This window comes from Medicago sativa, chromosome 3 (genome assembly GCF_051527215.1).
Source record: "Medicago sativa cultivar Bolivia chromosome 3, Bolivia_mono, whole genome shotgun sequence".
NCBI classification, from domain to species: domain Eukaryota; kingdom Viridiplantae; phylum Streptophyta; class Magnoliopsida; order Fabales; family Fabaceae; genus Medicago; species Medicago sativa.
Window position 1 is genome coordinate 84,950,958 of NC_140751.1, and position 27,835 is coordinate 84,978,792.

The 27,835-nt window shown below is 34.0% G+C and overlaps 2 protein-coding genes and 2 long non-coding RNA genes across 5 annotated transcripts; 2 read left to right on the top strand and 2 right to left on the bottom strand.

Moving 5' to 3' along the window:
- Positions 1 to 184: 184 nt before the first annotated feature.
- Positions 185 to 4,049, top strand: LOC146941206 (mitochondrial Rho GTPase 1-like). The gene is made up of 6 exons (XM_085754981.1): positions 185 to 402; positions 496 to 565; positions 734 to 846; positions 1,677 to 1,827; positions 2,904 to 3,090; positions 3,798 to 4,049. Exons 1-6 carry the CDS (start codon positions 200 to 202, stop codon positions 3,869 to 3,871), a joined length of 798 nt encoding a protein of 265 aa, XP_085611107.1. The 5' UTR covers positions 185 to 199; the 3' UTR covers positions 3,872 to 4,049.
- Positions 4,050 to 11,589: 7,540 nt separating this feature from the next.
- LOC146941207 (uncharacterized) lies at positions 11,590 to 13,426 on the bottom strand. The gene is made up of 2 exons (XR_015033516.1): positions 13,324 to 13,426; positions 11,590 to 11,798 (listed from the first exon to the last, which is right to left on the bottom strand). It is a non-coding gene; the product is annotated as an uncharacterized LOC146941207 (long non-coding RNA).
- A 7,251-nt stretch (positions 13,427 to 20,677) lies between these two features.
- On the bottom strand, positions 20,678 to 21,343 carry LOC146941208 (uncharacterized). The gene has a single exon (XM_085749932.1). It carries the CDS (start codon positions 21,341 to 21,343, stop codon positions 20,678 to 20,680), a length of 666 nt encoding a protein of 221 aa, XP_085606058.1.
- A 3,592-nt stretch (positions 21,344 to 24,935) lies between these two features.
- Positions 24,936 to 26,290, top strand: LOC146941209 (uncharacterized). 2 transcript variants are annotated; one of them, XR_015032273.1, is made up of 4 exons: positions 24,936 to 24,993; positions 25,102 to 25,187; positions 25,639 to 25,712; positions 25,800 to 26,290. It is a non-coding gene; the product is annotated as an uncharacterized LOC146941209 (long non-coding RNA). The 2 variants fall into 2 exon arrangements; XR_015032274.1 differs by lacking the exon at positions 24,936 to 24,993 and adding an exon at positions 25,001 to 25,023.
- The last annotated feature ends 1,545 nt before the right edge of the window (positions 26,291 to 27,835 follow it).

Consider the following 27,835-nt stretch of genomic DNA (forward strand, 5'->3'; position numbering starts at 1 on the left):
AAAAATGTGATGCTCGCCATTTGAAATGAAGAACAAGGGCATTTACAACAATAATTTTCAACTAGGGGCAGATATATCATTTTTTTTGTGATAGGGGCAGAAGAAAAAAAATTTCGAGGATTTAATTCCAACATTTAATTTGCATCACCATTGATTTTTTTTTAATATATATATATTGTTTTCTTGACAGTGGGCACTCATGACACTTCTAAACACTTCAGCTAGTGTGAAGAACATGATATACATTGGATTTCATGGTATTCCATTATCTGCTACCCGTGTGACTAGGAAGCGAAGCATAGATCGCAAAAGACAACATTCATACAGAAATGTATTGCAATGCTTTATTTTTGGATCCAGGAAGGCGGGGAAATCCGCATTATTGAATTCTTTCCTTCAAAGGTATTTTTTTTTTTTTTTTTGTGTTACCTTGAAGGTTCCTGGTAGCATAACTTTAAATTTTGAACATCATATCTTATTGAATTCTTAATGCAGGCAATTTTCTGAAAATTACAATCCAACTGACGAGGATCGTTATGCTGTAAACGTTGTCCACATTCCTGGTGTAAGTGATACTTGATTGACATTTGACAATATCTTTTTCCTGTGACAGAGAGAAAGACAATTGTTTTCTTTTACCTTTTCCAACACCAAAACCTTCATTTGATGTATTCATTTTGGAGATCTTGGCATTTATATCTTCAGATTCATATTTTTATCATTTTGTTTACAGAAAACCCCGAAATATCTTGTGCTGAAAGAGATTTCTGAGGTTGGAGTAACAAAGCTCTTGGCCAACAAGGAGTCGTTGGCCTCATGTGATGTTGCAGTTTTTGTCCATGACAGGTGACCTTTGATATTAATGTTCACTATACCATCATATACTATTGAAATTATGGATTTCAGTTTATTTTGCAATTCATCTATAATATATGAATCAGTATAAGACGAAGTTTCACTATTGAACTACTTTGTCCTTCATTGGTGTTAAACTAAAAGAAAATAGAGAGAAAGCTGAACTTGGATTTTTCTATTCCTTTAAATAGTCTGTTAACTGTATAAAAATGGCTAAAAGTACAAAATTTATAGAGAACTTAACCTACCCTGCTGGGATTAGCCTACGCCCAGCTGTAACAAACTTAAACTGGCACAGGAAACTAGACATTTATAAATTATAATTGTTTAAGCTGGCATGTCATACCTCAGAAAAGAGCTAAGCTAATGAGGCGGTGCTATCTGACTGAAAAAATACAAACTGCTTTCAATAGCAGTAAACCTAAGAAGTTTGGAAATTTTATATTGACAGGAATGTGTTCCACAAAAGTAAAAGGCTTGTTGGAAAATAAAACTATTAATTACGGGATGTTTTAGGAACAACATCATTCAACAAGGGTGAAAGTTATCAAGTTTGCTTATAGTTTAGAGGACCAAACGTGTTTTTTTGCTTATAGTTGAAACCGTGAGTACAAACATAAGCTTCAAACAACTTAAAAATAAGATTAATAAGTCATATGAATTTGCGTGGTATTCGTTAATGTTTAGATTTACAACTCATCTACGGGCTTAGAAGTTAACTGTAATTTCATGTTCGTGTGGTTTGGATTGTGCGTAATTCATAGTAATTACTTGGAAGAATGTTGGATGTATAAAGCTCGGCTGATTAAATATTCATTTAGGTCTGATGAGGCTTCATGGAAGGCATCATCAGAACTCATGCTACAAGTTGCCACACACGGAGAAAAAACTGGTTTTGAGGTGCCGTCTCTTATAATTGGAACAAAAGATGATCTAAAGTCAGTTGAATTGTCCATACAAGATTCAAATAGGGTATTTTCGTTAACTTGTTTGTTAATTTGCATGATCATATACATAAATATTCTTCTAAACATTGAATGGTTAGATACAGAGATATTTAATGCGGTGAAATGACGCACTTGGAATTATGTTTTCATCTGAACCTTCTGATTGGCATTAATTATATATAATGAAGCACAGATACGGACACTGGACACGACGACACCACTAATCAGTTGAGAAAATCACATAATTCAGTGTAATTATATGGGTCGGTGTCAGACACGGCACGTGTCCGACACCGGGACACGCCTAATCCGAGGAGTGTCCATGCTTCATAATAGTCTGTGTATATATATGCTTTGGTCTTCAGATTGAAATTTGATTGAGCAGATTTAAGGCTAATTTATTTTCTTGTTTCAGTTTAACTTTTTTTATATTGTGATGTTTTGGATTTGTGACATTTTTTTTTGCATTTACTGGATTTTTATTTTATCCGATCTTTGAATGGCAGTTTGAAGCTATTAACCAAGACTTTGGAAATATTGCTATATCTCATTTACATTAATATTGCTATACCTGTTTCAAGCAGAAGTTTGATTTGGCTCTACAAATTATCTTTAATTTTTTAACTGTGATTGTTAAGTTAAGCTGTATAATTAGACAATTTTCTCTCTTATTACAACACTGTCATATGCATTTTAGTATAGGTTCGTGTTATGACTTCAGTTGCATTTGTTGTGATTATATTTGAAAAGTTAGATTTGTCGAAATTATTGTAGGTCTCAATTTATTCAACAATTGGATCGTTGGGGTTATCGTATTATTCTTCTTCTTTTTTCGTTCCTATTCTTCTTTTTTGTGCTATGAAAAAGGGACTTAAAAAATTTTAAACTACTGAGTGAAGAGCATACTGTTAGCTTTTGCATTTATGGGCAACATCTACAAGGAGTGCAGATAAGCATAGCTGAGTGTTAGAACAAATTGTAAGGAAAAAAAATAAAAATCGTATTATGATGTCTTCCTTGGCATATATAATCATGGCATATGTGATTTCTTGATGCTCGGAAATTGTCGAGCAACTTCTGACATGCCAATGTGTTTTGTAGGTTAGTCAGAACATGGGAGTAAAGGATCCTATAGCAATCAGTGTGAAATCCGGGGATTTGAAAGATGTATTCTGCCAAATTGTAAGGGCTGCTGAGCTCCCTCATTTAAGCATCCCAGAAACTGAAAACAGAAAGATTCGTAAGCAGTACAAAAAGGTCATAAGCCAAACACTTGTATGTGTTTCAGGTATATGAGTTTTCAGATCGACTTGTTAATTGTTCATTAAGTTCCTTTTGATTTTTAATGTTAAAGCTGTTCAATCTTGTATGCTAATTGCTTACTAGTATAAAATGAACCTATTAACCTGTTTAAATTTGGATGATTTGATTTATCTTTTTTCATGTGTTCTCTCTCTTGGTTTCATGATTCATTTTGATTTTGCAATGATTTGTCACTTATAACCTTGAGGTGTTAGTGTTATGCAACTGAAGTGGTCCCTATTGGTGTGAAGAATTAGCCTGTTTAATATCTTCTATGTTGTTGTTGGTTGACTTTTCTGAATCTGTTATTCACTGGAATTGCTTTGTTTCACGTTCTTTTGATTTCTTGTTCTACAAATGGTTCTTGAAGTTGGAATTTAAGGATTAGGTAACAAATGAATATCAACAAAATCAAATGGTAGCAAATGAATAAATGATTATTGCCAAGTCCCTACATTATAGGAACTTGGGAATCATCTTAAAGATTCCTGTAGAAAGTAGGCCAAAATGATGGAGTTACTGCATGAACGAGAACAACCCATTTTTGGGCTTTCAATTTTTTTGGACATTCACGGTCAACTTTTGACCAGTTTTGCCATTGAGTTCTAAAGACTTGTAATTTAAATCACAAGAAAATATAACCGTGGCTTTTGTTTCTTTGTTTAATGGTTTTATTAACCCATCTTATTGCAGTTGGAGGAGCCGTGATTGTTGTTGGTGTGACTGCTTACAGGCTCTATGCTGCAAGGAGAAGTGTGTCTGATTAAATAGCGAAGGTATTGAGACCTTCAATTAAACGCCTTTAACATTAAAGGCTTTTTTGATGCCATCTGCTGTGGAGTTTGAATATATTTTGTGAGCATGTATCACGACCTTCAATTAATTTTTGTCAAGGTTGAACTAGATTTGCACAAATTCTATATACAAATCATTTTGGATGTTTCATCTTCTATTAGTCACGGACTTCGTGAAGTCATATAGGTAATAATGCGTTATACTCAGGTCTTAACCGGAAACTCTTTAATAATGAAAGCATTGTCTCTGTGTTTATCTTTACATTAGGTAGTCCTTTGACTCCACTACCAGTGTAGTGTCCATCTACATGTCTTTAATTAAATTGGATAAGGATAGGTCGGGACGGTGAATATAATTTCATTTTTTTTTTTGTGTGTTACCCGTCTGGTTTTCATGGGAAGCCACACCCTCCTAATTCGGAGTTCGGTCATGAGGTAAGTAATATATGACGAAATTGTTTTCCATTCATGAATCAACTATTTGAGTGATAATTTTTTAGACAACCATCAAATTATAAAGAAAATTATGTGCCAACACGGAAACCAAAACAATAGGGAGAGAAAGTAAACATAATTTGAGTATAAGAGATAAATTTGTCAGAAAAATGGTTTTACAAATATCATTTCTCTATTCCAAGGTATTATAATTTTTTTAATGAAAAGTAAAAACAAAATAATACCAGATAAATTAGTAGATAATAATAAATAAATTTCTTCATATTGATAGAAATAGGAGACAATTTGTACAAAAAAAGAAAAAAGAAATCGGAGACAATTTACACGGATGTATAAAAGTCTTGCTTAGGTTGGTTTAGTGGTAATTTTCATATTTTCCTTTCCCTTTTTGTATGAGGAAGAAGTGGACTCTAAGGGTGTGTTTGGATGAAGGGTTTAGGAGGGGAAGGGAGGGGAGGACTTGTTTTCTTTTTTAAATTACTGATATTATAAAATGATTTTTAGAAAATTGAATTAACAACATGGTAAATGATCATATAATACTTCAAAAACACTTGAATTGAAAAAACATTTTACATTGTTGGTAATTTAAAAAATAAAAGTGAGCCCTACCCTCCCTTCCCCTCCCAAACCCTCAATCCAAACACACCCTAAAGATATCACCGTTGAGTTATGGGATCAAAACTAGCTGATGTCTCCGGTGCGAGACCTGTATAGGTCAAGCACCGTGAGAGACCACTTTTATTTTACAAAATGAATAGGAACGATTGGATTTAAATGAAAACTAATGGATTGTGTGATCTAAAGGAATGCTTACACACTAAAATATTATTATTTAAACATTAACAAGTGTATTTATCCGGCTTTGTCTTGGTTAGACATATAATTAATGATGAACAAAATTCTGCATGTATGGTATTCACAGATAAAATTCACCACAGATCAATATGAGACAAATAGTTTAATGGATTCATATGAATAGAATAAAATAAATCATATTTTAAGTACTCGTAAATTAATAGATGCACTGGCGGATGAAATTAACTGAATTTAGTAAAATTATTAACACATAGAATAAAATAAAATATATTTTAAATATCCAGACTCGTAGAAATCCGTACCCGTTGTTAAATTAGTAAAATTATACAATTGTCGTATTACTTACATAAAAATCTTCTCATCATAAAATAAAATATAAATGAATTTGCTAATTAATGATTTTTGTTTTTTTTTTTTTGAAGGAAATAATTTTTGTTTGATTAGTAATTTGGTGTCGAAATGATATGTATGGTAAATGATATGTATGGTAAATGTAACCAGCAAGAACATAAGGTTTACCCCCAAGTCAAGTATTATGAGCATAAGATAAATTATCCTGAGTTTTGAATTTATAAGACAAGTGTAAGGATATGAATGTGGTTGCAACATGGAAGATCTTGAGAACAGTTCAAGAAGTTAATAATCAAGTGGTGAACAGCAATATGAAGTTTCAATTGCTCTATCGGATTAGAGTAGTGGTTTAAGCCAACCGGTGGGAATCAGAGTAGCTCTATGGAAGTTAATTGTTAATCATGAAACATGGAAAATTTAGCCGGTATGAATCTTCGTGAAGGATGTTCGGTTGGTAAAACAAGTTTAACATGAATGCAACATAAGGCATGCAAGGAGTTCTCGATGTGATAAGTAAGGATGAATTCTTATTCAATCATTGTTAGCTAAGGTAAAAGTTTTAAGTATGTGTCTTCAGCTAAGAAAGATGAGAAAGACAAGAATTGCCAAATATGAATTGGTCAGGATGCATGAATGATGATTATGGGAAATATGTAAGATTCAGAAGGTCACTTTTCGTGACACAAGTAAAGGATCGAAACATCAAGAATGACGACCGGTATTTAGAGAAGGTAGTAATGTTCAAGTACTATTTGAAGAGATTATTTGAAGATTCAAGTTTAATGTCCCTAGATAAGGGGAATAAGTTAATACCAAGTAGGACAAGGATCTTCTTGGTTTATATCATGTATTAATATGTGTATGAGGTATGTATATCAGTTAGGAAGGTAAGAATTCACCTTCGAAGTTTAAGCATGTTATCATGTAGGAAGATGCGACTCTTGAGTCTTGTGCAATGAGAATCATACTTTCGTATGTGATACTTGTTGAGTGAAAACGATACTTGTTAAGATATGTTAAGTCATGATTTTAAAACTTTTAGAAGTTAAGATTGGTATTATGGAACTTGGGAACAATATTTTATTTAAACTCATGGAATTATACATTTTTGAAACTGATGAAATACGTCGTAAGTAAACTCACTTAAGACGTACAAACTTCAGGACCAACTTGTCGTGAACAAGTTTGGGGCGAGTTGTAAAATCTTTTCCAAAAATATCGAAACTCGTCTGGTGGTTCTGTGGCATCTTTATACCATCAGTTTTGGAAATGATAAAAACTTTTTAGTCACGTATAAATTCGTTCCAAGAACCCGAATACCAAAGTTTAAGAAAATTTCTTTAAGCAAGATGCTAGAACACGTATCGTTATCATTTAACAAGTAGTGGCAATTCAAAGTATGCACACGTTATGGAAACGGCAATGTTCGTATGAAGCCAATACCATGTAGGATACACAGAATTGTATTAAGAGTCTACTGTAACATCCCGGAATATATTTTTTTTTTTTTTAAACGATTTACCAACAATTCCAAATTTCCTATGTCAATGTATTTCCAATTTTCAAATAACTAATTTATTAATAGTTGAAAATGGAGAAAAATGTATCAGCTTCAAAAGAACAAAAATGAGACTTGTTTAAGGTTCCTAGCGGAAGAAAACATGTCTCCGCATTTCTAAACATATTTCATAGTTCAAAGCAACAATTAAAGAACCATACAATCCTTATTTCAAAATAGATAACGAAATACCCAAAGTGATTTCCCCCGTTCGCGAACAAGCATCAACCATAAATATTACACCTCTTCTTGTGTACCTAAAATGTTGGTGTAAGGGGTCAGCTTCCAACCACAACAAAACAAAACTAAACAAGAATTAAAAATTAGAAAATAAGCATATACTATTCTTCTGCCAAAAATTAGATTGGATAGAATCAGTTTCCAAACTTTCATAAAACTTTAGAGGACAAAAGAAATAACATATCAGTTACAAGAGAATTTCACCTTACATTATTTATATGGCCTTAAGCAAGAACATAAATCAAAAGGTAGTAAACCCACTTAATTTAAATCTCTAAAGTCATGTATCAGAATTTGTCATAATAAGACATTACTCACCATACTAAACTCTTACCTTGCTTCTATATCTCTATGCATAGTGGTATGTATATATATGTGTATATAATGATTAAGTCTTCATTTCTTTGTTATTATCATCTTTCTTCTGTTTTGCATGTGTACGTGAACAGAAAAGGGACACAATCTTCCTATACAACTCTTAATAGACCTTAATGATACACATGTATATGCATGCTCCTAAAACTATATGATCCGGATATAATTCCCGCCACACAGGCAACCACACAGAATATAATTGCAATTCCCGCCACACAGGCATCCACACAGAATATAATTGCAATTCCCGCCACTAAGGCACCACACAGATGCATATGCCATGCATGATCATGAAAATGCAGACTAAAACCCGCCACACAGGCACAACAATGCAATATGATATTATCCCGCCACTAAGGCACCACAAAGAAATATATTATTATAACCCGCCACACAGGCATCCACTAAGAAATAATTGTAACCCGCCACTAAGGCACCACACAGAAAATAAGCACATGACCAATGAGGTCTTCCATAAAAGTCTTATTTCTCTTCTTCTTATTTTCGTCCTATAACAGTCTCAAATTTTTGTTCAACAATCAGGAACATATACCCACACATCAAAGAATTAATTTAGCTTCCATCTGGTTTATCCAGTAGGATCCTAGCACACTTATATAGTCATGAATAATTGACCACCACATTTATAGTTCATGCAACTTACTCTTTTTTTTTCCTTTTTCTTAACCGTACAGGAATAAAAGGCTAAATGGTTTTTCCCTGCTCTAATTAAAAATCAAGAAACATACTAAATTCACTACACAATAATTAATTCAGAACAGTAGGTTTCAAGCAATTAATATGATGTGCCAACCGACTAGCAGGTGTTCTTTTTCTCATTTCCTATTGCTGTTATGGTTTCACAAAAAGTCAAGTGTCACGGATGAAAATTAGCTAGTATAAGTCTTCAGTATCCCTCATTTATTACAATTACCATATACTGTATATTAAATTAATCTTCTATTACTTTGATCAAGGATACTAACAGCATACCAAAATTGCTATATACAAAAATTAAATTTCCATGAATTAATTTCATTACTAAGTTTCATTATCTCAAAATTAATATCTTTTTCCTTTAAGCATACAAACAGCATATAAATACTTTACCAACTTCTAATCCAATATCTAATTTTGAGTTGTATGGGGAAGTGCCCTTACCTTAAGTGCTCTCCTTCCTAATATTTAGAGAATTCTACCCAATTGCCGGAACAAGACTCCAAGAATTATTCTTCACTGAGAAGAGTACAAATGGAAGAACAAAGGGTGACTTTATTTAGAATGAAATTAAAGGAATTGAAGAAAGAATGGAAGAAACAGACAATTGAATAGCTCTTACCTCTAGACTTCTATTAAGATGAAGTGTTTATATAAATAAATGGAAGGACTTTAATAGAACCGATAGCTTGTAGTTTCAATTGTTGGCAGGAGAATGACTTTATTTTTGAGTTTAGAAAGCTTGGTTCAATGTTGTACGTGAGATGAAATTGTGTACTGGTATGGGAAATATAAAGATGTGGAAGTTGAGAAAAAGATGGGAACGTATGACATAAAAGTTGAGAGAAATAGGGAGTGGAATTACCAAATACATATGAAGAGAAGTTACATGATTTAACCGTAGTCACGTCCAGCCCTACCACTTCTTTAGTTCCCTATTATTATTATTTTTAATTATTTATATACAAATGTTTGACTTGGCATGACTTTGTTTCCATCTTAGTATAGCTACATTTTAGCACACTTGCAACTCCCATCGACTAGTCACTAAAACTTCTTCTTAAATTAAATAATTGAAATGATAATAAACCATCAAATAATTAAATATAAAATAGACTTATTGATAAAAATAACTCATCAAAATAATAAATAAATATTTAGAACAATTATAATTATTTTATCATTGTCACACCAAATTGATTAATTAAATGGAGAAAATCGAGAAAATTATAAAATAGCATGTAGAAAATATTGGGATGTTACATTATTACCCCCTTAAAATAGTTTCGTCCTCGAAACTAGAAAGTAGAAGGAAAAAAATACGATAGATATAACAAAACATTTTCGGTAAAATCATTCAACATTTTTATTAAAATTAAATTAAATTTTCAGCCAAAGTACTTTCAAATTATTTTCACAAGACAAAATAATCAAAAATAGACATTCCTGTACAAGTAAGAAAATTTAAGACCGAAATAAAACATCCAGCGTCGATAAAAGAAAAATGTCATGTTTCAGCTGCGCACTCTGATATCAACAAATTGGTCATCTATCATACTGGTGGTACGTACAATCCTACCCCCAACAATCATACTATCCTCTACATCTTACACTTGGCGTTCTCCGAGTTCATATAACTCTTGGTTTACTCTCCTCCACAAAAATAACACGACTTATAACCACTAAGGTCAAGATTTTTGTTTACGAATTGACACCTAAACAGACACTTCTCGACAAGGGATGACTTTAAGACAAAGTCTGAGTGGTGGTGGAACAAGCACACACCATCTCTTAAAGATGGGGAAGAGTAATCTAAGTCTTACATTTTATTTGAGTCAAACAAGATATTTCCAATTTAGTCTTAGGTCTAATAGCTTCCAAAAGTAACATCTAACTTGCAACCAAAAATATTTTACCAAAAATTTAAATCACAAAGCCACTAATAAGGAAAGAATAAAACAACTTAACAACATGTTGTATGCATGCAACACACAAGATACATAATATATATATTTTTTTAACAACAGATAAATCAAGCAATCACCACAAGAAAATAACCGATAAACCAAAATTACAAATTTTATTAATATCATCAAAGATAAGCATGTTTTTAGAAGCAAAGTGAAATAATATCAAAACAAAACCAATCACAAGATATATCTAGATTGTAAAATATCAACACAACTCTATGCATATAGTAGATTACTCAAGGCAATTCTAGCACCCCTAATCTTTAAAGTCTTGCTAACAAACACACAAAATAAATATGGTAATCAAAGATCAAAGACTAAGATAATTGTATTCTCTTAAGCAAATTGAACATATTGATCAAACAACAAACTGATCCTACTACTGCCAAACAAATCACACTTTAACTAAAGGCTCTTTCACTTTCTAAAAACACAACGCTAAGCAAAAATAAATAAATAAAAAAATTTACTTAAATCATACAGGAAACAATTTTTTTTTTTATCAATGATTCAAAAGGGCACCAAAATTTAGAACACATATGCATTTCTTTCAAATTCACCAATAATATTCATTTCACGCAATAGAAATCATCTGTTATTAAAAATTTCTCTCAATTAAACTTCAACTCTTTTTAAAACCAATTTCTACCATCTACAACATGAACTAGTAATATTGATCATAAAAATATTCCTACCTAAATTTATTGTCATGAAAGAAGGTATTCCATACAGTTTAGAAAATAAGGTATATTAGTTCAAAGATATATTAGACATATAGTACCTTGGTGCTTCATTTGAATCGTATATGTACAGATCAATCAATATAATAAAATGCATAATTTGTATTTTTAAAACACTGGCTACCAACCTCTTAAAGAAGAACAATTACGTCACTTATTTAATAAACATTGTTAAATGGAACAATAAACTAACACTCACATAGACACATCAAGAAAACATAACCTCAAAAGCAACAATAAAGAAATCAAATAAGCACACATATGTAAAAACATGCGTCAAACAAAAACGTCCCACCCAAAAATAATTTGTCCGAGGATTATTGCTCTGATACCATAATGTAACATCCCGGAATATTTTTTTTTTTTTTTTAAAAGATTTACCAACAATTCCAAATTTCCTATGTCAATGTATTTCCAATTTTCAAATAACTAATTTATTAATAGTTGAAAATGGAGAAAAATGTATCAGCTTCAAAAGAACAAAAATGAGACTTGTTTAAGGTTCCTAGCGGAAGAAAACATGTCTCCGCATTTCTAAACATATTTCATAGTTCAAAGCAACAATTAAAGAACCATACAATCCTTATTTCAAAATAGATAACGAAAAACCCAAAGTGATTTCCCCCGTTCGCGAACAAGCATCAACCATAAATATTACACCTCTTCTTGTGTACCTAAAATGTTGGTGTAAGGGGTCAGCTTCCAACCACAACAAAACAAAACTAAACAAGAATTAAAAATCAGAAAATAAGCATATACTATTCTTCTGCCAAAAATTAGATTGGATAGAATCAGTTTCCAAACTTTCATAAAACTTTAGAGGACAAAAGAAATAACATATCAGTTACAAGAGAATTTCACCTTACATTATTTATATGGCCTTAAGCAAGAACATAAATCAAAAGGTAGTAAACCCACTTAATTTAAATCTCTAAAGTCATGTATCAGAATTTGTCATAATAAGACATTACTCACCATACTAAACTCTTACCTTGCTTCTATATCTCTATGCATAGTGGTATGTATATATATGTGTATATAATGATTAAGTCTTCATTTCTTTGTTATTATCATCTTTCTTCTGTTTTGCATGTGTACGTGAACAGAAAAGGGACACAATCTTCCTATACAACTCTTAATAGACCTTAATGATACACATGTATATGCATGCTCCTAAAACTATATGATCCGGATATAATTCCTGCCACACAGGCATCCACACAGAATATAATTGCAATTCCCGCCACACAGGCATCCACACAGAATATAATTGCAATTCCCGCCACTAAGGCACCACACAGATGCATATGCCATGCATGATCATGAAAATGCAGACTAAAACCCGCCACACAGGCACAACAATGCAATATGATATTATCCCGCCACTAAGGCACCACAAAGAAATATATTATTATAACCCGCCACACAGGCATCCACTAAGAAATAATTGTAACCCGCCACTAAGGCACCACACAGAAAATAAGCACATGACCAATGAGGTCTTCCATAAAAGTCTTATTTCTCTTCTTCTTATTTTCGTCCTATAACAGTCTCAAATTTTTGTTCAACAATCAGGAACATATACCCACACATCAAAGAATTAATTTAGCTTCCATCTGGTTTATCCAGTAGGATCCTAGCACACTTATATAGTCATGAATAATTGACCACCACATTTATAGTTCATGCAACTTACTCTTTTTTTTTTCCTTTTTCTTAACCGTACAGGAATATAATAAAAGGCTAAATGGTTTTTCCCTGCTCTAATTAAAAATCAGGAAACATACTAAATTCACTACACAATAATTAATTCAGAACAGTAGGTTTCAAGCAATTAATATGATGTGCCAACCGACTAGCAGGTGTTCTTTTTCTCATTTCCTATTGCTGTTATGGTTTCACAAAAAGTCAAGTGTCACGGATGAAAATTAGCTAGTATAAGTCTTCAGTATCCCTCATTTATTACAATTGCCATATACTGTATATTAAATTAATCTTCTATTACTTTGATCAAGGATACTAACAGCATACCAAAATTGCTATATACAAAAATTAAATTTCCATGAATTAATTTCATTACTAAGTTTCATTATCTCAAAATTAATATCTTTTTCCTTTAAGCATACAAACAGCATATAAATACTTTACCAACTTCTAATCCAATATCTAATTTTGAGTTGTATGGGGAAGTGCCCTTACCTTAAGTGCTCTCCTTCCTAATATTTAGAGAATTCTACCCAATTGCCGGAACAAGACTCCCAGAATTATTCTTCACTGAGAAGAGTACAAATGGAAGAACAAAGGGTGACTTTATTTAGAATGAAATTAAAGGAATTGAAGAAAGAATGGAAGAAACAGACAATTGAATAGCTCTTACCTCTAGACTTCTATTAAGATGAAGTGTTTATATAAATAAATGGAAGGACTTTAATAGAACCGATAGCTTGTAGTTTCAATTGTTGGCAGGAGAATGACTTTATTTTTGAGTTTAGAAAGCTTGGTTCAATGTTGTACGTGAGATGAAATTGTGTACTGGTATGGGAAATATAAAGATGTGGAAGTTGAGAAAAAGATGGGAACGTATGACATAAAAGTTGAGAGAAATAGGGAGTGGAATTACCAAATACATATGAAGAGAAGTTACATGATTTAACCGTAGTCACGTCCAGCCCTACCACTTCTTTAGTTCCCTATTATTATTATTTTTAATTATTTATATACAAATGTTTGACTTGGCATGACTTTGTTTCCATCTTAGTATAGCTACATTTTAGCACACTTGCAACTCCCATCGACTAGTCACTAAAACTTCTTCTTAAATTAAATAATTGAAATGATAATAAACCATCAAATAATTAAATATAAAATAGACTTATTGATAAAAATAACTCATCAAAATAATAAATAAATATTTAGAACAATTATAATTATTTTATCATTGTCACACCAAATTGATTAATTAAATGGAGAAAATCGAGAAAATTATAAAATAGCATGTAGAAAATATTGGGATGTTACATCTACGATGTATGTGCAAGTGGATGTGCTAGTAAGTTTCAAGAGTATGTGAACCATAATGTTGTTTAATAGATTGTCATATGTAGTGGTGAGTTGATTTCACTTTTTCACGTCAAGCTATATGAGTTACCCATTAGTTCGGATGCGATAAGAATGCAATGAGATTGCAATGAAGTCGAAAGATTTCCTAAGGTTCTGGAAAGAGATAAGTGTTACGTGGAATCGTCTATTCGTGTAATGTATGAAAGAGGTGTAAGTCGTTAAGTGCGGTAAGAAAAGATGTTTTAATGATACAAGTAAGCACTGCAGGGCAAACCTGGTTTTCGGTAAGATTCCAGTTAAAAGGCAAATCCTGAGTGTTCATGTTTATGATCAGATACCTTTATGAACGATTTATGTTAAGCGGATAAGATACGAGACCGAGACAATAAGTTACGTGTAGCAAGGTAAGTTTTTGTCAAGATGATTAGTAGTCGATCTCTAAATTTCGAGGACGAAATTTCTTTAAGGGGGGTAGAGTGTAACATCCCGCTCGTCTGCTAATGGAAATTTTACCTGTTAAATATATCAGAGGACTCAAATTCATGGAAATGCTAGTTAATGGAGAATATTTTATGAGATGTCAGCTTTTAATGGGAAAAGTATTAGAGTCGTATTTAATACGCTTTAGACCAAGGGTATTTTGGTAATAGCACACGAAGGGAGTATTTAATTGGTTTGGTCTCCAAAATATCTTATTTTCCTTATTCTTTCTCTCTCTTGAGTGGGAGAAATATCTTTCTCCTTCCTTCTTCTCTTCCCCATCGCAAACCTTCTTCTCTTCATCATCATCAACCTTTCAAAACTCCTTTCTCTCCATGATTAAATTTATGTTATAGTCCTACCAAGGTATGTGAACAAGTGGAAGCTTTTAATGAGTTGGTTTTCTAACTTTATCACTTCAAAGGAAGAGTAGAGAGATTAGGGTTTTGTTGGAAAAGCTTTGGGATGGAATAAAGATGATCAAGCAAGGATCATGATGTCCTAGAGTGCAAGAAAACATCAAGATTGAGGTGGTTTGAACAAAGGAAACATATGGATCAAAACTAGAGTTTTGGGTTGCTTGAGCAAGGAACTTGTAGCAGCTTTGAGAAGCTTGATTAGGTGAGTTCTATAGGTAGAGTAACCTACCTTTGGGTTGGATATTCATGTTTTGTGCTAGTTTAGCTTCTATGATATTTTATTGAACCTAAAGCCATGCCTTGTTGATTACATGATAAATTGCCATGGAACATGATCTTATATATGTTTTTGTAAGCTATTTTGAGTACATAAACTTGTTAACAATGTTTGGAATGAGTTGGTACATTTAGGAGATCAAAAATGGGAGTTTTGGGTCGAAAATGCCACGAACCCGCAGCCGAAAAACGCAGGTTCGCAGCGCTGCGCCTGAACAAGGGCTCTAGGCGCCCAAAGTCAGAGAAGCTAGCGCTAGGCGCCCACTCTCTGGCGCCAGGCGCCCCTGACAGGGCAACTTTTGTGTTGTTTTGTGCTCGGGTGCTTGGGGCCAGTCGTGTGGGGGTCCGATGCGATCGTTTTGACGTATATTTTTACTGTTTTTCTTGTTTTTCAACTGGAACAAAATTGATATGGACAAAACTTAGGATTTCTAAATGGTATGAGACTTGGGTTCATGACATTTTCAATCCTCGGGAACTAATAGAAAAATGTACCAATCATCCATTGATCCTTGAATTGGAAATCATGGCAATCTAAGCACGTACAACAAGAATGGCACAAGAGAGTTTACGTATGATGGGGTAGCAATGAACTAAGAATGGGAATGAATTAGAGCCTCGATATAGTAGTCGAGAACTAGCATGTTTAACAAGAATTTCTAGGATGTTAAGACGCGAAGAATGTTATCTTCGCATATGACTAGGATTGATAGAACAAGTATGTTAAGATGTGGATAGGATATTTTATCTCTCCACCATGGATAAGTATGTACAAGTAGGAATAAGTGTAACTCTTATGAACGACAAGACCATGATTAATAAGTGTAGGTGACATGTCTCTTGATATCCACATCAGGGGGATACAAGGGGTTCTAATGATGAGAACGATTTAAGCCGTAAGGGACCCGCATGTCACTGAGTAACAAGACGTAGGTGCTCGTGTCTCTTGTTATCCACTCCAGGGGGATACGGGAGGTTCTCGACCTAAGGGGAACGGTTTAAGCCGCAAGGGACCCGCACGACACCGAGGGAGTCCGATGTACGTACATCGGTCATGTATGGGATTGATCTCGGGGTTACTCCACCCGGGACTATCCGTAAAATGAATCAAGATAACATTGTTTGTTCAACGCTAACCTAATGAATGAACTTAGACACGATTATGTTTATTATGATTATAATTATGTTATGTTTATGCTCATGATCGAGCCCATGTATGATTATGTTTAAGAACAAGAACAAGAGCATGAAATGCTATTAGACGAGAGCAAGATATGTATAGGATAAGTAAAGAAAGCTATGCCCGTGAAGACCTTAGGTTTCCCTAATCGTCCGGGTTAGAATCATGTCATGAATATGCTATGTTATTTATGTTTAGGCCTTGTTACGTAAAGCGTACACTTGGCAATGCGGTGTAGGTTCCCTCAACCGCCATGACATGTATAGATGAGAAGCCTATAACAAGTGAGATATGATTATGACGGCTATAGTATGCACTACCGTCTAAGAATGCAAGTCCCCACACACGTATAATCAACCGTCAGGTTGTAATGTAGACACGTGGTGACCGTAGGTTTCCCCTTGAGGTTGCCTATAGCCTAGGATTTAGGGGAACTCACTGAGACATTATGTCTCATCCCAATCCTTATTTGTTTCAGATAAGCAGGATGTTTATGCATGTTCGGAGCCGGATGGATATTACTTCAAGGGTTCGTTCGTAAAGCCGCAGGATGTTATGGACTTCAAGGATGCATTTTTATGTATGGATGAGTTGTGTTGTATTATTATTTATACGAACGTAACTTGATGTAAATATTATTCATTCGAAGTTAGTTTTTAATTGTTGTATATTTTAATGTGTCCAGTACTAGTATTAACGCACGTGCCAGACTTTCTAGATACGTCTGGTATGGGTGTTACAATAAACCAATTGGATTGTTTGCCAAAAGTTGTGGGCTGAACCGTATTGGAAAAGAAACGGGATGTGGAGGAAGAAAGGAAACTAGGTTACATAAACCTATAAAAAGAAAGCCATCACGCAAGAAAAGGGGGAATTCACGTTTTGCGGTTTTGGAATACGAAGGGAGAGAAACAAAACGGCTTGCACATGGAAACCGGAAAGAGAGCAGAACAACACGAATTGAAAGAAGATTGAGGAGCAACTTCGACATCGACAGATTTATATCGGTTTATTTTCTTTACTATGTTGTTTATGTATTTAATCATGTCTAGATAATTTCCTTTGATTAGGTCTGAGATGATTCTGTGTAACCCTAATTGAATCATGTTGCTGTGAAACTCTATTTATTATGAATGACAATTTAGTTTTTATTCAATTCAATTGTTCTTAATGCTCTTTGTATCCTGATCAAATATAAACATGATTTAGTGAGATTGAATGACCACTGACCATAGCTTTCAACTTAGACCTAATTGAATTGTTCTAATAAACATGGTTAGTCTAGGAATGGATAATCGTTTATTAGTGATATTAAGTTAACGTGCTTTAAACCTTCAAAGATTATTAGACCACCTAAGGAATTAGGGGTTGTAGTTTAAGAGGAGGGTCCTAACTCAAGGGATTGATTAGGACTATTTTGTTAACTATCGTGGGACTAGAAAATCATTCATAAGAATAGGTGCAGCATACCAATTAGAGGAACATCGATGATTCAAAAGACCTAATCTCATCTCTCTTTATCTTTTCCAAAACTAAATCTATTTTCTGTTTATTTACTTTTTATGCAAATCAAATTTACTGCCTAGTGGCAAACAAAATATTTTACACATCCTAAATATTAACCTTATTGCTGAATTGAGATTAACACAGTCCTCGTGGGATCGATATTTTTACTACTTCGATAGTTATTGGTACACTTGCCAAACGTCTATCAATGCTGAAAGTGGATGAGCTGATGCCAATGCATTCAAAAGACAGATTGCTTCATACATTATGTTGAAAGGGTCCAGAGGTAACCTTGAGTACGAGGGGTTACATGCTATCTGTTTTGGGTGTGGGAGATATGGTCATAAACGTGATGCTTTCAGTCAAAGCCTTGATTGAAGGGAAGGGTCTTTGGGAACGGTGGACAAGAGGAAATCTCTCAATGAGAAAGTTAGTGAAACCTCCGATGTCTGTCAATGAATCTATTCGGAAGATCAATCACATTTCTTATCCTTATCAACACCGTCGAAAACCTTTCGGTGAAATCCATCTCAAGGTTTGTTGATTAATTCATCAATTTTGTTTGAATCAGTATTTGTATGATTAATTTTGATTTTAAAGTTTTGATAATGTGTGATTTCTGATGAGTTATGTAATGTTAGGTTTCAATGATTTGCGAGAGTAAATCAGATGATACTCCATTTTCGGTGTTCATGGAATGAAGAGACTGCACTTGAGAGCAGAGTCACGGGGAGATCGTGTGGCATTGGTGGAAGCTTTGTAAGCAGTGAAGTATACGTTACCTCGAATTCCCAACAGTGAATTGATGGCTCCAGTGGATAACATAACAATTTCAACCGAGAAATTGATAAATCGGCTTCTGGAAGAAGGAGCGGGTGAAGCAACTATTCCGGAGACCAAACAAATTATGAGAACTGAGTTTGCAGCTATACAGAATCAGTTAGTGTTGCTTAAGCAGAAACTCTATATCCTCATTGAAACGTTATGCCACTTAGAGGTACTCCATTTTAATTTTTTTTAATTCTAAGCTGAAACCTTCAATTGTGTTCTACTTCACCCCTATTTTTAGAGCCGTTTGTAAATTATTATTCTGTTTTTGTTTGTTATTATATATACTTTTCTGTGTTTACTTTAATTGTAAGATTAAAATAGTTAGCCTCTTACATCTTTGTAAGACTTAAATTGAGATAAGTTTAATTGTAAAGTATATGCAGTTCCTCTCTGAAGCACTGACACCTCCGAGATTAGGCGTATCTCTATGTCCGGAACTAGGAATTTCAGAATCTCTCCCAGACTCATTTTCCCCCAAGTTCAAGGGCTGCACAAAATAGCCGAGGACTGGGTCTATCTTAGGTATAATGCTGAAAGTGGATGAGCTGATGCCAATGCATTCAAGAGACAGATTGCTTTATACATTAGGTTGAAATGGACTAGAGTTAACCCTGAGTATGAGGGGTTACATGCTATCTGTTTTAGGTGTGAGAGATATGGTCATAAACATGATGCTTGCAGTTAAAGCCTTGATTGAAGGGAAGGGTCTTTGGGAACGATGGATTAGAGGAAATCTCTCAATGAGAAGATAGTGAAACCTCCGGTTTCAGTCAATGCATCAGTTAGTGAGAAAAGAAGGGGTGACAGTATTAACCAAGACCCGAAATTCTGGGTATGGAGACAGGCGATTTTTATGCTAACTACTGTCGTACTTTGAGAAAGTCTGAAATTGAATATTATGCTATGTTGGCAAAGGTTGAAGTTCATCAATGCAATGCAAGTAAGTTATCCATTTAGCTTCCATCCTGACTGTTTCAATGTTAATAACTTAATATGCATTGAATGGTATGAGTGAATTAATTTTGTCCTGATCGATTCAAGCTAAAAGAACTTTCTATGGTCACATGTAACAACTGTCTACTAACAAATTTGGTGGTCATGTTAAAATAATATCTATAATTCTTTTCCTGACCTTTTTTTAAATGTTAATAACTTAATATGCATTGAATGGTTGGAGATATTTAGGAGAGCTTCCATAACAAAGGAGACTGATGAGAATAAAAAGAGGAAACAATTACGTAACCATGTCTTCTTCATTGGCATCCTGTAAGTCATGATTCTCAGAAGTGATGATGTTGTCATCCTGGTCATCTTCCTTATTGTCACGATTTTGAGCTTCACTGATGTTGTTAAGGTCCAATTCAGTGTGATTTGGTGGGTTAGTTTTCAGGGTACTGTAATTTAAGTGATTATCAATGGTAGGAATGGTTTGTTGAGGGGGGACATGTTTATGCGGACCATAATTGGCTGTTTGGCTATTTGGCGTGTGAGGAATGTTCTTTGCCACGTAGGCGGACGTGATAGGGGCTGTGTGAATGGTTACAGAAGGCTTTGTATTTTGTGGGGCAGGTTCTTTCAGGGTATCATAATGGTCTTGTATGCGCCGTTTAATTTCTTTGTGGGCACGTGGCTGGTCATTAACAAAGGAACGAGATGGGGTAGTCTGAATGGTTGGGCCAATTTTGTGTTTATCGGTCATGTTATTTAGTGCATTAAAACGGTTAACTTTATGTGTAGCGGTTTTGGAGGAAAAATTTGTGGGTTTTTTTTGGATTCTCTTTTTTCTAGTAACAAGAAGCCACTATCCATGAAGCTCATTATTTTCTCCATCAAAGCTAATTAACTTGTCATTATTAGCTAATGATTCTTGAGAAGGAATAGTAACTGTCTTACCGTTTTGAGATTCCAGAATTAATTGAGATTCAATGTTGGTAGGACCCGGTTGTTGTAACTGCTGACTGCTTCCTTGGTGATTGGTTGCGGCTTGAGGTGGTGGAGGCGCGGTGGTGTTGGTTGTTGCCGGCTTGGAGGAGCAGTTTCTGCCCAGGTGTCCGTAGCATCCACAGCTGGTACAAATAAGATGGAGAACTTCATATTGTACTTTATACCAATGTCCGTTTACCCATATTTTCCCAACGACTGGCATTGTAAGATCAATTTCAACGCAAACTCTTGTGAATTTACCGCGTTCAATTTTCAGAGTGTTGGTGTCGACTTTGATGGGGCGACCAAGAGCAGATGCCATGGCTAGGAGGAAGCTTTCATCATAGTACACAAGATTCAAACCTGGAAATCTTACCCAGACGATTGTTTTGTCCACTTTGGCATTTGGTGAAGCAAATTCTGGCGTCCAGTGTGCTACTGCGAGACAGTGATCAAAGATTAACCATGGCCCTCCAGTTATGACTTTTTCTTTATCTGCCTTTTCATCGAATTTCACCATAAAAAACCCATTATCATTGTCCATAATTTCGAATCCTCCTTAGGTTCTCCAAGTTTTTTGGAGGCGCTCTCTCATGGTGTGATATCCGAGATTCTTTCCTAGTAGCTTGACAACAATGACATCCTTCCATGGAGTACATAGTTTTTGGAAGACTGATGGTTCCAGATGAACCTTGGGTAGCAAACGGTTACCGTTCTCATGTTCTATGTGAACAAGCTTTTTCTCGATCATGTCCTCTTTTTCACGGATTAGGGTTTCTTGTTTTGGTCCTAGTAGTTTATCACGAAAAGAAATCTTTGGTGGTGGATGTTGGTGTAGGTCTGGCGGCTTTTTGGTAGCTTGAAGGTTTTGATCACTTTGAGCAGAGAAAACAAACTCACTCATTGCACTCATCGGCTTTTCAACTGTACTACCGTTTGAATTATATAATCCTTGATTTTAATTCGATTACAAACAAAAAATCATTTTCTTTTTATATAAACCAAGTCATACCTATCCAATGTATTCTGAGAAAAAATTAAGATTCTAACAATTTTTCTTTTCTTTTCTGAATCAAGTGTGTAATGACATCAAAAGAGCTCTAAGACATCCCAACTAGGTTTGGAACTTCCACAACCTCCAATCCGACGTGAATTTGCATATTAAAATTGTGTATTAAATAAATAAAAAAAAAAGAAAAAATTGCATATTAATAAATGTGAGTTAACTCCCGTTGAATATTTTTAAATTTACACCAGCGTGAGTTAACTCACGTAGGGGCATTTTGGTCTTTTCAGTTGGGAATGAGCAAAAATTGTTGGGTAAAGAGCAGAATTTTCTATGAAGATATTGCAGCATCAGGCCTGCCATGCCAAACTTTTGTGGAACACAAATTAGCACTAATATCAATTGCATTATGAATAGTGAATAGTGCAAAGAATTTGTATGACAGCTTGAGTTCGGGTTCCTATGCCCTAAATGTTCCAATAAAGGAGCTTCATTGAGAACTTGATGGAATAGAACCCCTAGAACGGGTGTTATGATTATGTGTCCCAGCTGCTCTAGCTAATTTAACTTGTGATTTCTTTGTTTTTTTAATACAACAGGAGCAAACCCATCTTCATTGGATCCATTACATGCTGCCCATGCTATCTCAATTTTTTCAATGTCGTCCATCACAACTTTCTTCAAAATAGGAGAATGTGATTATGGGGCGTGCGTAGAGGATATTGCCTCTGAACCAGTTTCATATGAAAAGGTATAATCCTTTTGAGGAACCTCCTTTTCCTTTTAGTGTGCAACATCGACATCATCATGATCATAATCTTGATCCTCGTCCCTATCATGTGCATTAGCATGATTTCCAAACATAGTAGGGTTGTTTGCGAAACATTTACCTCTACATGGTGCTTCTTTTTAACTTCCTCATGCATAATTAACTTCCGGCTGTTCCTCCTCATGTGTGTGATTATAGTTCATCACAAGTTGATCTTTTGTGGTCTCTTCCTCCATAAAATCATCATTCGTCTGTTCCTCATCGGGTGTGGGCTTGTTCGAAGGGGGATTCTCTGGAGGCTAATCATCGTTGATAGTGACAGGGCGCTTGGAAGAACATCCCTTCTCTTTACGTTCAATCTTATATTTTAGGGTGCAACTTGTTACAAAGTGCAACATAATGCCCAATAGTAGAACAATTGGTGCAAATTTCGGATTATATAATATAAATAAATAAATATATTTTTAGAATTTTGAAGGGCTGCGAAAAGTGAGGAGGAGGAGAGTGAGAAAAGAAACATTTTTATTCTATTGCAACTAGCTGAAAGACGGACATTCACTTTTATTGCGCTAATGTTTGAAAATGATTAACGGTGTTTTTTTTATGAAATTTTAATTTTGATTAAAAGTAAAAATATAAATGTTTTTTGCATTCAAATTATAACAAATCAAACTAATCATGATTATCTATTTCAATGAAACCAACAATATAACAAAAAATATAATCTAAATTCTTTTTTTTTAATTACACCAACAACAATCTTTATTATAGCAAAAGTTGTTGTTTAAGGGTATAATTTGGATAATAAAAAAGTAAGTATAGATACACTCATCTAATTTGTTACACTTTTTAAATGATAAAGGAAAAAATTGGACATTTGTGTTTGTTACACTTTTATTTTAATATTTAAACTTATTCTTATCTATTATATACATGTTTTATTTGTATTGAAAATTAAGGTTATTTTTGAAAAGAAAAATTCAACCCAAAAGTGCTTAAAGGGGTAGTTTTTTTTTTATATATAGTATAGATAATTAATCAAGATTTCTGCTCTTCTCCCAGCTCATTTTGCTTGCGCCCGACTGAAATACCTAAACTACCCACTAACGCAAGTGTAAAAATTTTCGCAAGTTAAGTCATGCAACGTGAGTTAAGTCACGCAAAGTGACTTAACTCACTTTTTTTAATTTATTAACTATATTCAAATTATTTTATTTACTTTATTCTAATTTATTTGTTCACTTTATTCTAATTTATTTATTTTCTAAATTATTTGTTCACTTTATTCTAATTTAGTTATTTTCTAATTTATTTATTTACTTTATTCAAATTAAGTTATTTACGTTATTCTAAATTATTTATTTGCTTTATTCTAATTTATTTATACACTTAAAATAAATATTTATTCGAATTTATTCATTAAATAAATACAAATATAAATAAAAATAAATGAACTAAATTAATATTTATTCGTATTTATTCATTAAATACAAAATCAGAAAATAAAAGCAAATATAAATAAAAAGAAATTAACAAAATTAATACATATAACAACATCTCATTTTATTAATAGAATTCTTACAATAATTGATACATTTATTTGAATTCATTAAATAATCTACTTATTTTCTTTTTACCCACTTGGGGTAAAAAGTGAGCAGCCTTTTTGGGGGAAAATATTATCCTGGGGGAAAAGACATCATCAACTTAGGGTAAATTTAAATCTGGTTCTTTTTATACTCAAGAAGATTCTTTTTACCCACAGTAAAAAGTTTCTGGGTAAAAAGAAACAAATTTAATTTTACCCCAAATGTTGATCTCTTTTTCCCCAAGTGGGCTAGTCACTATTTTGCCCCAAGAAGTCTGCTCACTTTTGCCCCCAAAGAGACTATTAAAAAAAAAAGAGAGAAATAGAGGGAGAGAGTGAGGATGGAGAGAAAGTGATATGGTGTGAGGAAATACGGAAATATGGATGGGTATTTATAGGTGGTTTAGGGTAACATAACACTTAATGAGGTCAAAAAACGTGAAAAAACTTATAAAAAAACGTGTAAAAACCATTAAAATGCATTGACCACCGTCCAAAAAACGTGTGTTCTTAAGTTCTAACCAACGGCCAACCTGCGTGAGTTAACTCGCGCACATGTCAGTGGTGCGTGACGTAAGTCACGCAGAGTTGTAATGTGCGCGTGTTAAGTCACGCCGAATGACTTAACTCACGCAAGGATATTTTCGGCAAATCAGCTGGGCGTTAGCAAAAAGTGCTGGGAGAAGAGCAGATATCATTAATCAAAGCCCATGAGTTTTTTTTTTTTTTGTAGCCCAGACCAATAAACAAAGGAAAGGTTTTGCTGGTATATATATATATATATAGACTTGATCGACTTTTGTAAGGTTTGGAATTTGCATTGCATTCGAGGTAAATCTTTCTCTTTCTCCACGCAGATAGGTTTGTTATTCGTTTTCGTCGCCCCACTTTCTTCACCATGCGATGGTGTTGATTCTTTCTTTATTTTCCTTTTTCCAGGTTCCATTCTCTCTTGCTCGTCTTTTCTGTATCTCATCTACGGCGCGCTCGACATCTCTCTCTCTTTCTCTTGTTTTGCTCTCAAGGTATGAATTTTCATTCTTCTTTCCTTTTTTTTTTTTTTTCAATTAATTCTTGTTGATAATCTATGTCTCTTGTCTTTGATTCCGTTTCTGTGATTGATTGCTGGAATTATTCAAATCTTTTGGACTTAGGGTTTAAAACTTTTCAATTTGGGATTTTCAGATTGCGACTGATTGTTATGAAATCAATTCAAATTAAATTTCTCTTTGATTGATTGATTGCTTGAATTATTCTAAATTCAAATTAAATTTGTCTTTGATTGATTGATGGAATTATTCAAATCCTTTTGTCTTTTTTCGGGTTAGGGTTCACAACCTTTTCAATTGGGGCTATTAAGATTGGGACCTATTGTTATTGAAGCACTTACAATTAAATTTTTCTGTGATTGATTGCTGGAATTATTCAAATTCGTTTGCTGCTTTTTAAGATTTTTTCTTCCTTCTTTCATGTTAGTTGTTGTGCTCTATCGGAATTTTAAGAACAAAGAACGGTTCCAGCAGCTGAGTCTCACCCCCTAGCCAAAATGGGTAACCTAAATCATCCCCTCTTTTTTATTTTATCAACCAACTGTGTGTATTTTTCTTACAATATGCATGCATGCCTTGTCTTTTCAGAAGTTGTTAAGAGGAACATAGTAGAGAGCAGCATGGAGGAAGATCCTTATATGGTTGGATTCATACTCGAACTCTTTATGGGTCTCTATCTCTCTAGAAAGCTCCGCCCCGAGCCTGTTAGTACTTTTGATTTGTGCGGGTCTTTGGTAATTAAAGATATTTATGAAGTCAGGTTCGTTAAGCTTCTTCCACATGAACAAGCAGAAGCAGATCGTCTGGGAGTAAAAGTAATAGAAGAATTCTGATCATTAAGACCGACCTCACAAGCAAATGAGGCTGCTTACCTCAAATGGCCACATCCTAGTCTCCATATGTCACTTCTTGTATTCACCTAAAACTTGTTCATCAAATGCTTTAGTATTGCGTATTTCCTTTTTCAAAACATAAATGTTCCAAGTAGCTACCTGTGTTGTCAAGAACAAAAATCGCTTGTAACTGACATTTTTTAGTTTCTTTTTAATACTACCAGGTACAACCTTTTTAGTACAAAACTACCCTTCTTAAAAAAAATATTGAATGGTTTCTTATGTGCTAAAATGGTTTATACCATAACTTTGAGGAAATGGATCTTCAGTGCTCCGCAATTAGGCCTCCACTTAAGGGCGGTATCTGGTCGTGAGATAATGAACCACATGTGTGGATGTGCTGATTAACAATTTCCTTATCTGTTATCATTTTGCATACAGATCTTGGATTAGGTTCATTGGCTGCATTAGCTTCTAGACTCGCAGTTACGAATTTGAACATACCTTTAACAAAAAACCAAAAACACACAAAATACCAAACCAAGATCATGGACACACAAGACAACAGAATAAAAACATTTATTACTCATTTCAGTGATAACCTTTTGGACATGTATGTTCTTGGTGATTGAACTCGCAACTGGAAGGGTCTTGTTTGCATTCGCAACATTCTAAATGATAAAAGATCCTATCTTTAGTCTACCTGATTTTCTTAATGTCATTGGCCAAGGAAAGATTTCGGTCCATAGGTTCGCTTCTTTTCTTAAGTAAGAAATCCATAATGATGTTATTGAATATGTTACAAAGGAGAATGCAGAATTTGATTTAGTTATTGAGAAAGGAAGATTCAGTTGGGACCCTGAGTCAAATATTCCAACACTTGATTAAATAAAGGTTGCAATATGCGGTTCTGTAGGTTCAGGAAAATCGTGTATGCTCTCAGCAATTTTGAGAGAGATGTATAAAATTATTAGGGACGATTAAGATTAGTGGAACAATAAGGAACAATACAACCTTTGGAAAAAAGTTTGATGAGGATAAGTATGAAAATAACGTTGAAGCATGTGCATTGAAAAAGGACTCTGAGCTATTCTCATGTGGCGAGTTGATTGAGATTGGTGAAAGAGGGATTAATATGAGTGGTGGATAGAAATAAATAATACAGATTGCTAGAACAGTTCATCAGGATGCTGGTATACAGATTAGCTTTGCGTGCCTGGGGCGCATGGAAAACACTCAGGGGGGTGCATGAGTGTTATTCTGCGTGCCTTTGGCGCATGGTTCACACCCGGGGGTGCATGAATGTTATTTTTCGTGTGTAATCATATCTTTCTTCGTCTTTTGGTGTTTTCTTCTATTGTCTTGGGACCTGGAACCGAATTTCTCCCTCTTGTAATGTCTTCAGAGACTTCTTCAATCTTCATTCATTGTCTTCCTAAATCTTCACGAAATGTTTTGCTTTGCCTTGAATTACATCAAAAACACCATATAACTGCTCTGTTCCGGGAAAACGAGAATTACATGACTCGAAATGAAAACACATAATGTCCCGAGAATCATAGTCAATTGTTCAAAAACTCCTCTAACTTGGATCAAAATTAAATAAAAATTACTGAAAAATATGTTTGAAATAACGATGACATGTAATCAATAGACATAGTTGATAAGTGCTAGAAAGTGTTAATTTCATGATTCATATTAAGCACTTTTGATTACTTGTTTCACAAGTTAATTGCGGAAAAGCTATGAAAAAGTAAGAAAATACCTTATTATGCTTTTTATATCTTACTT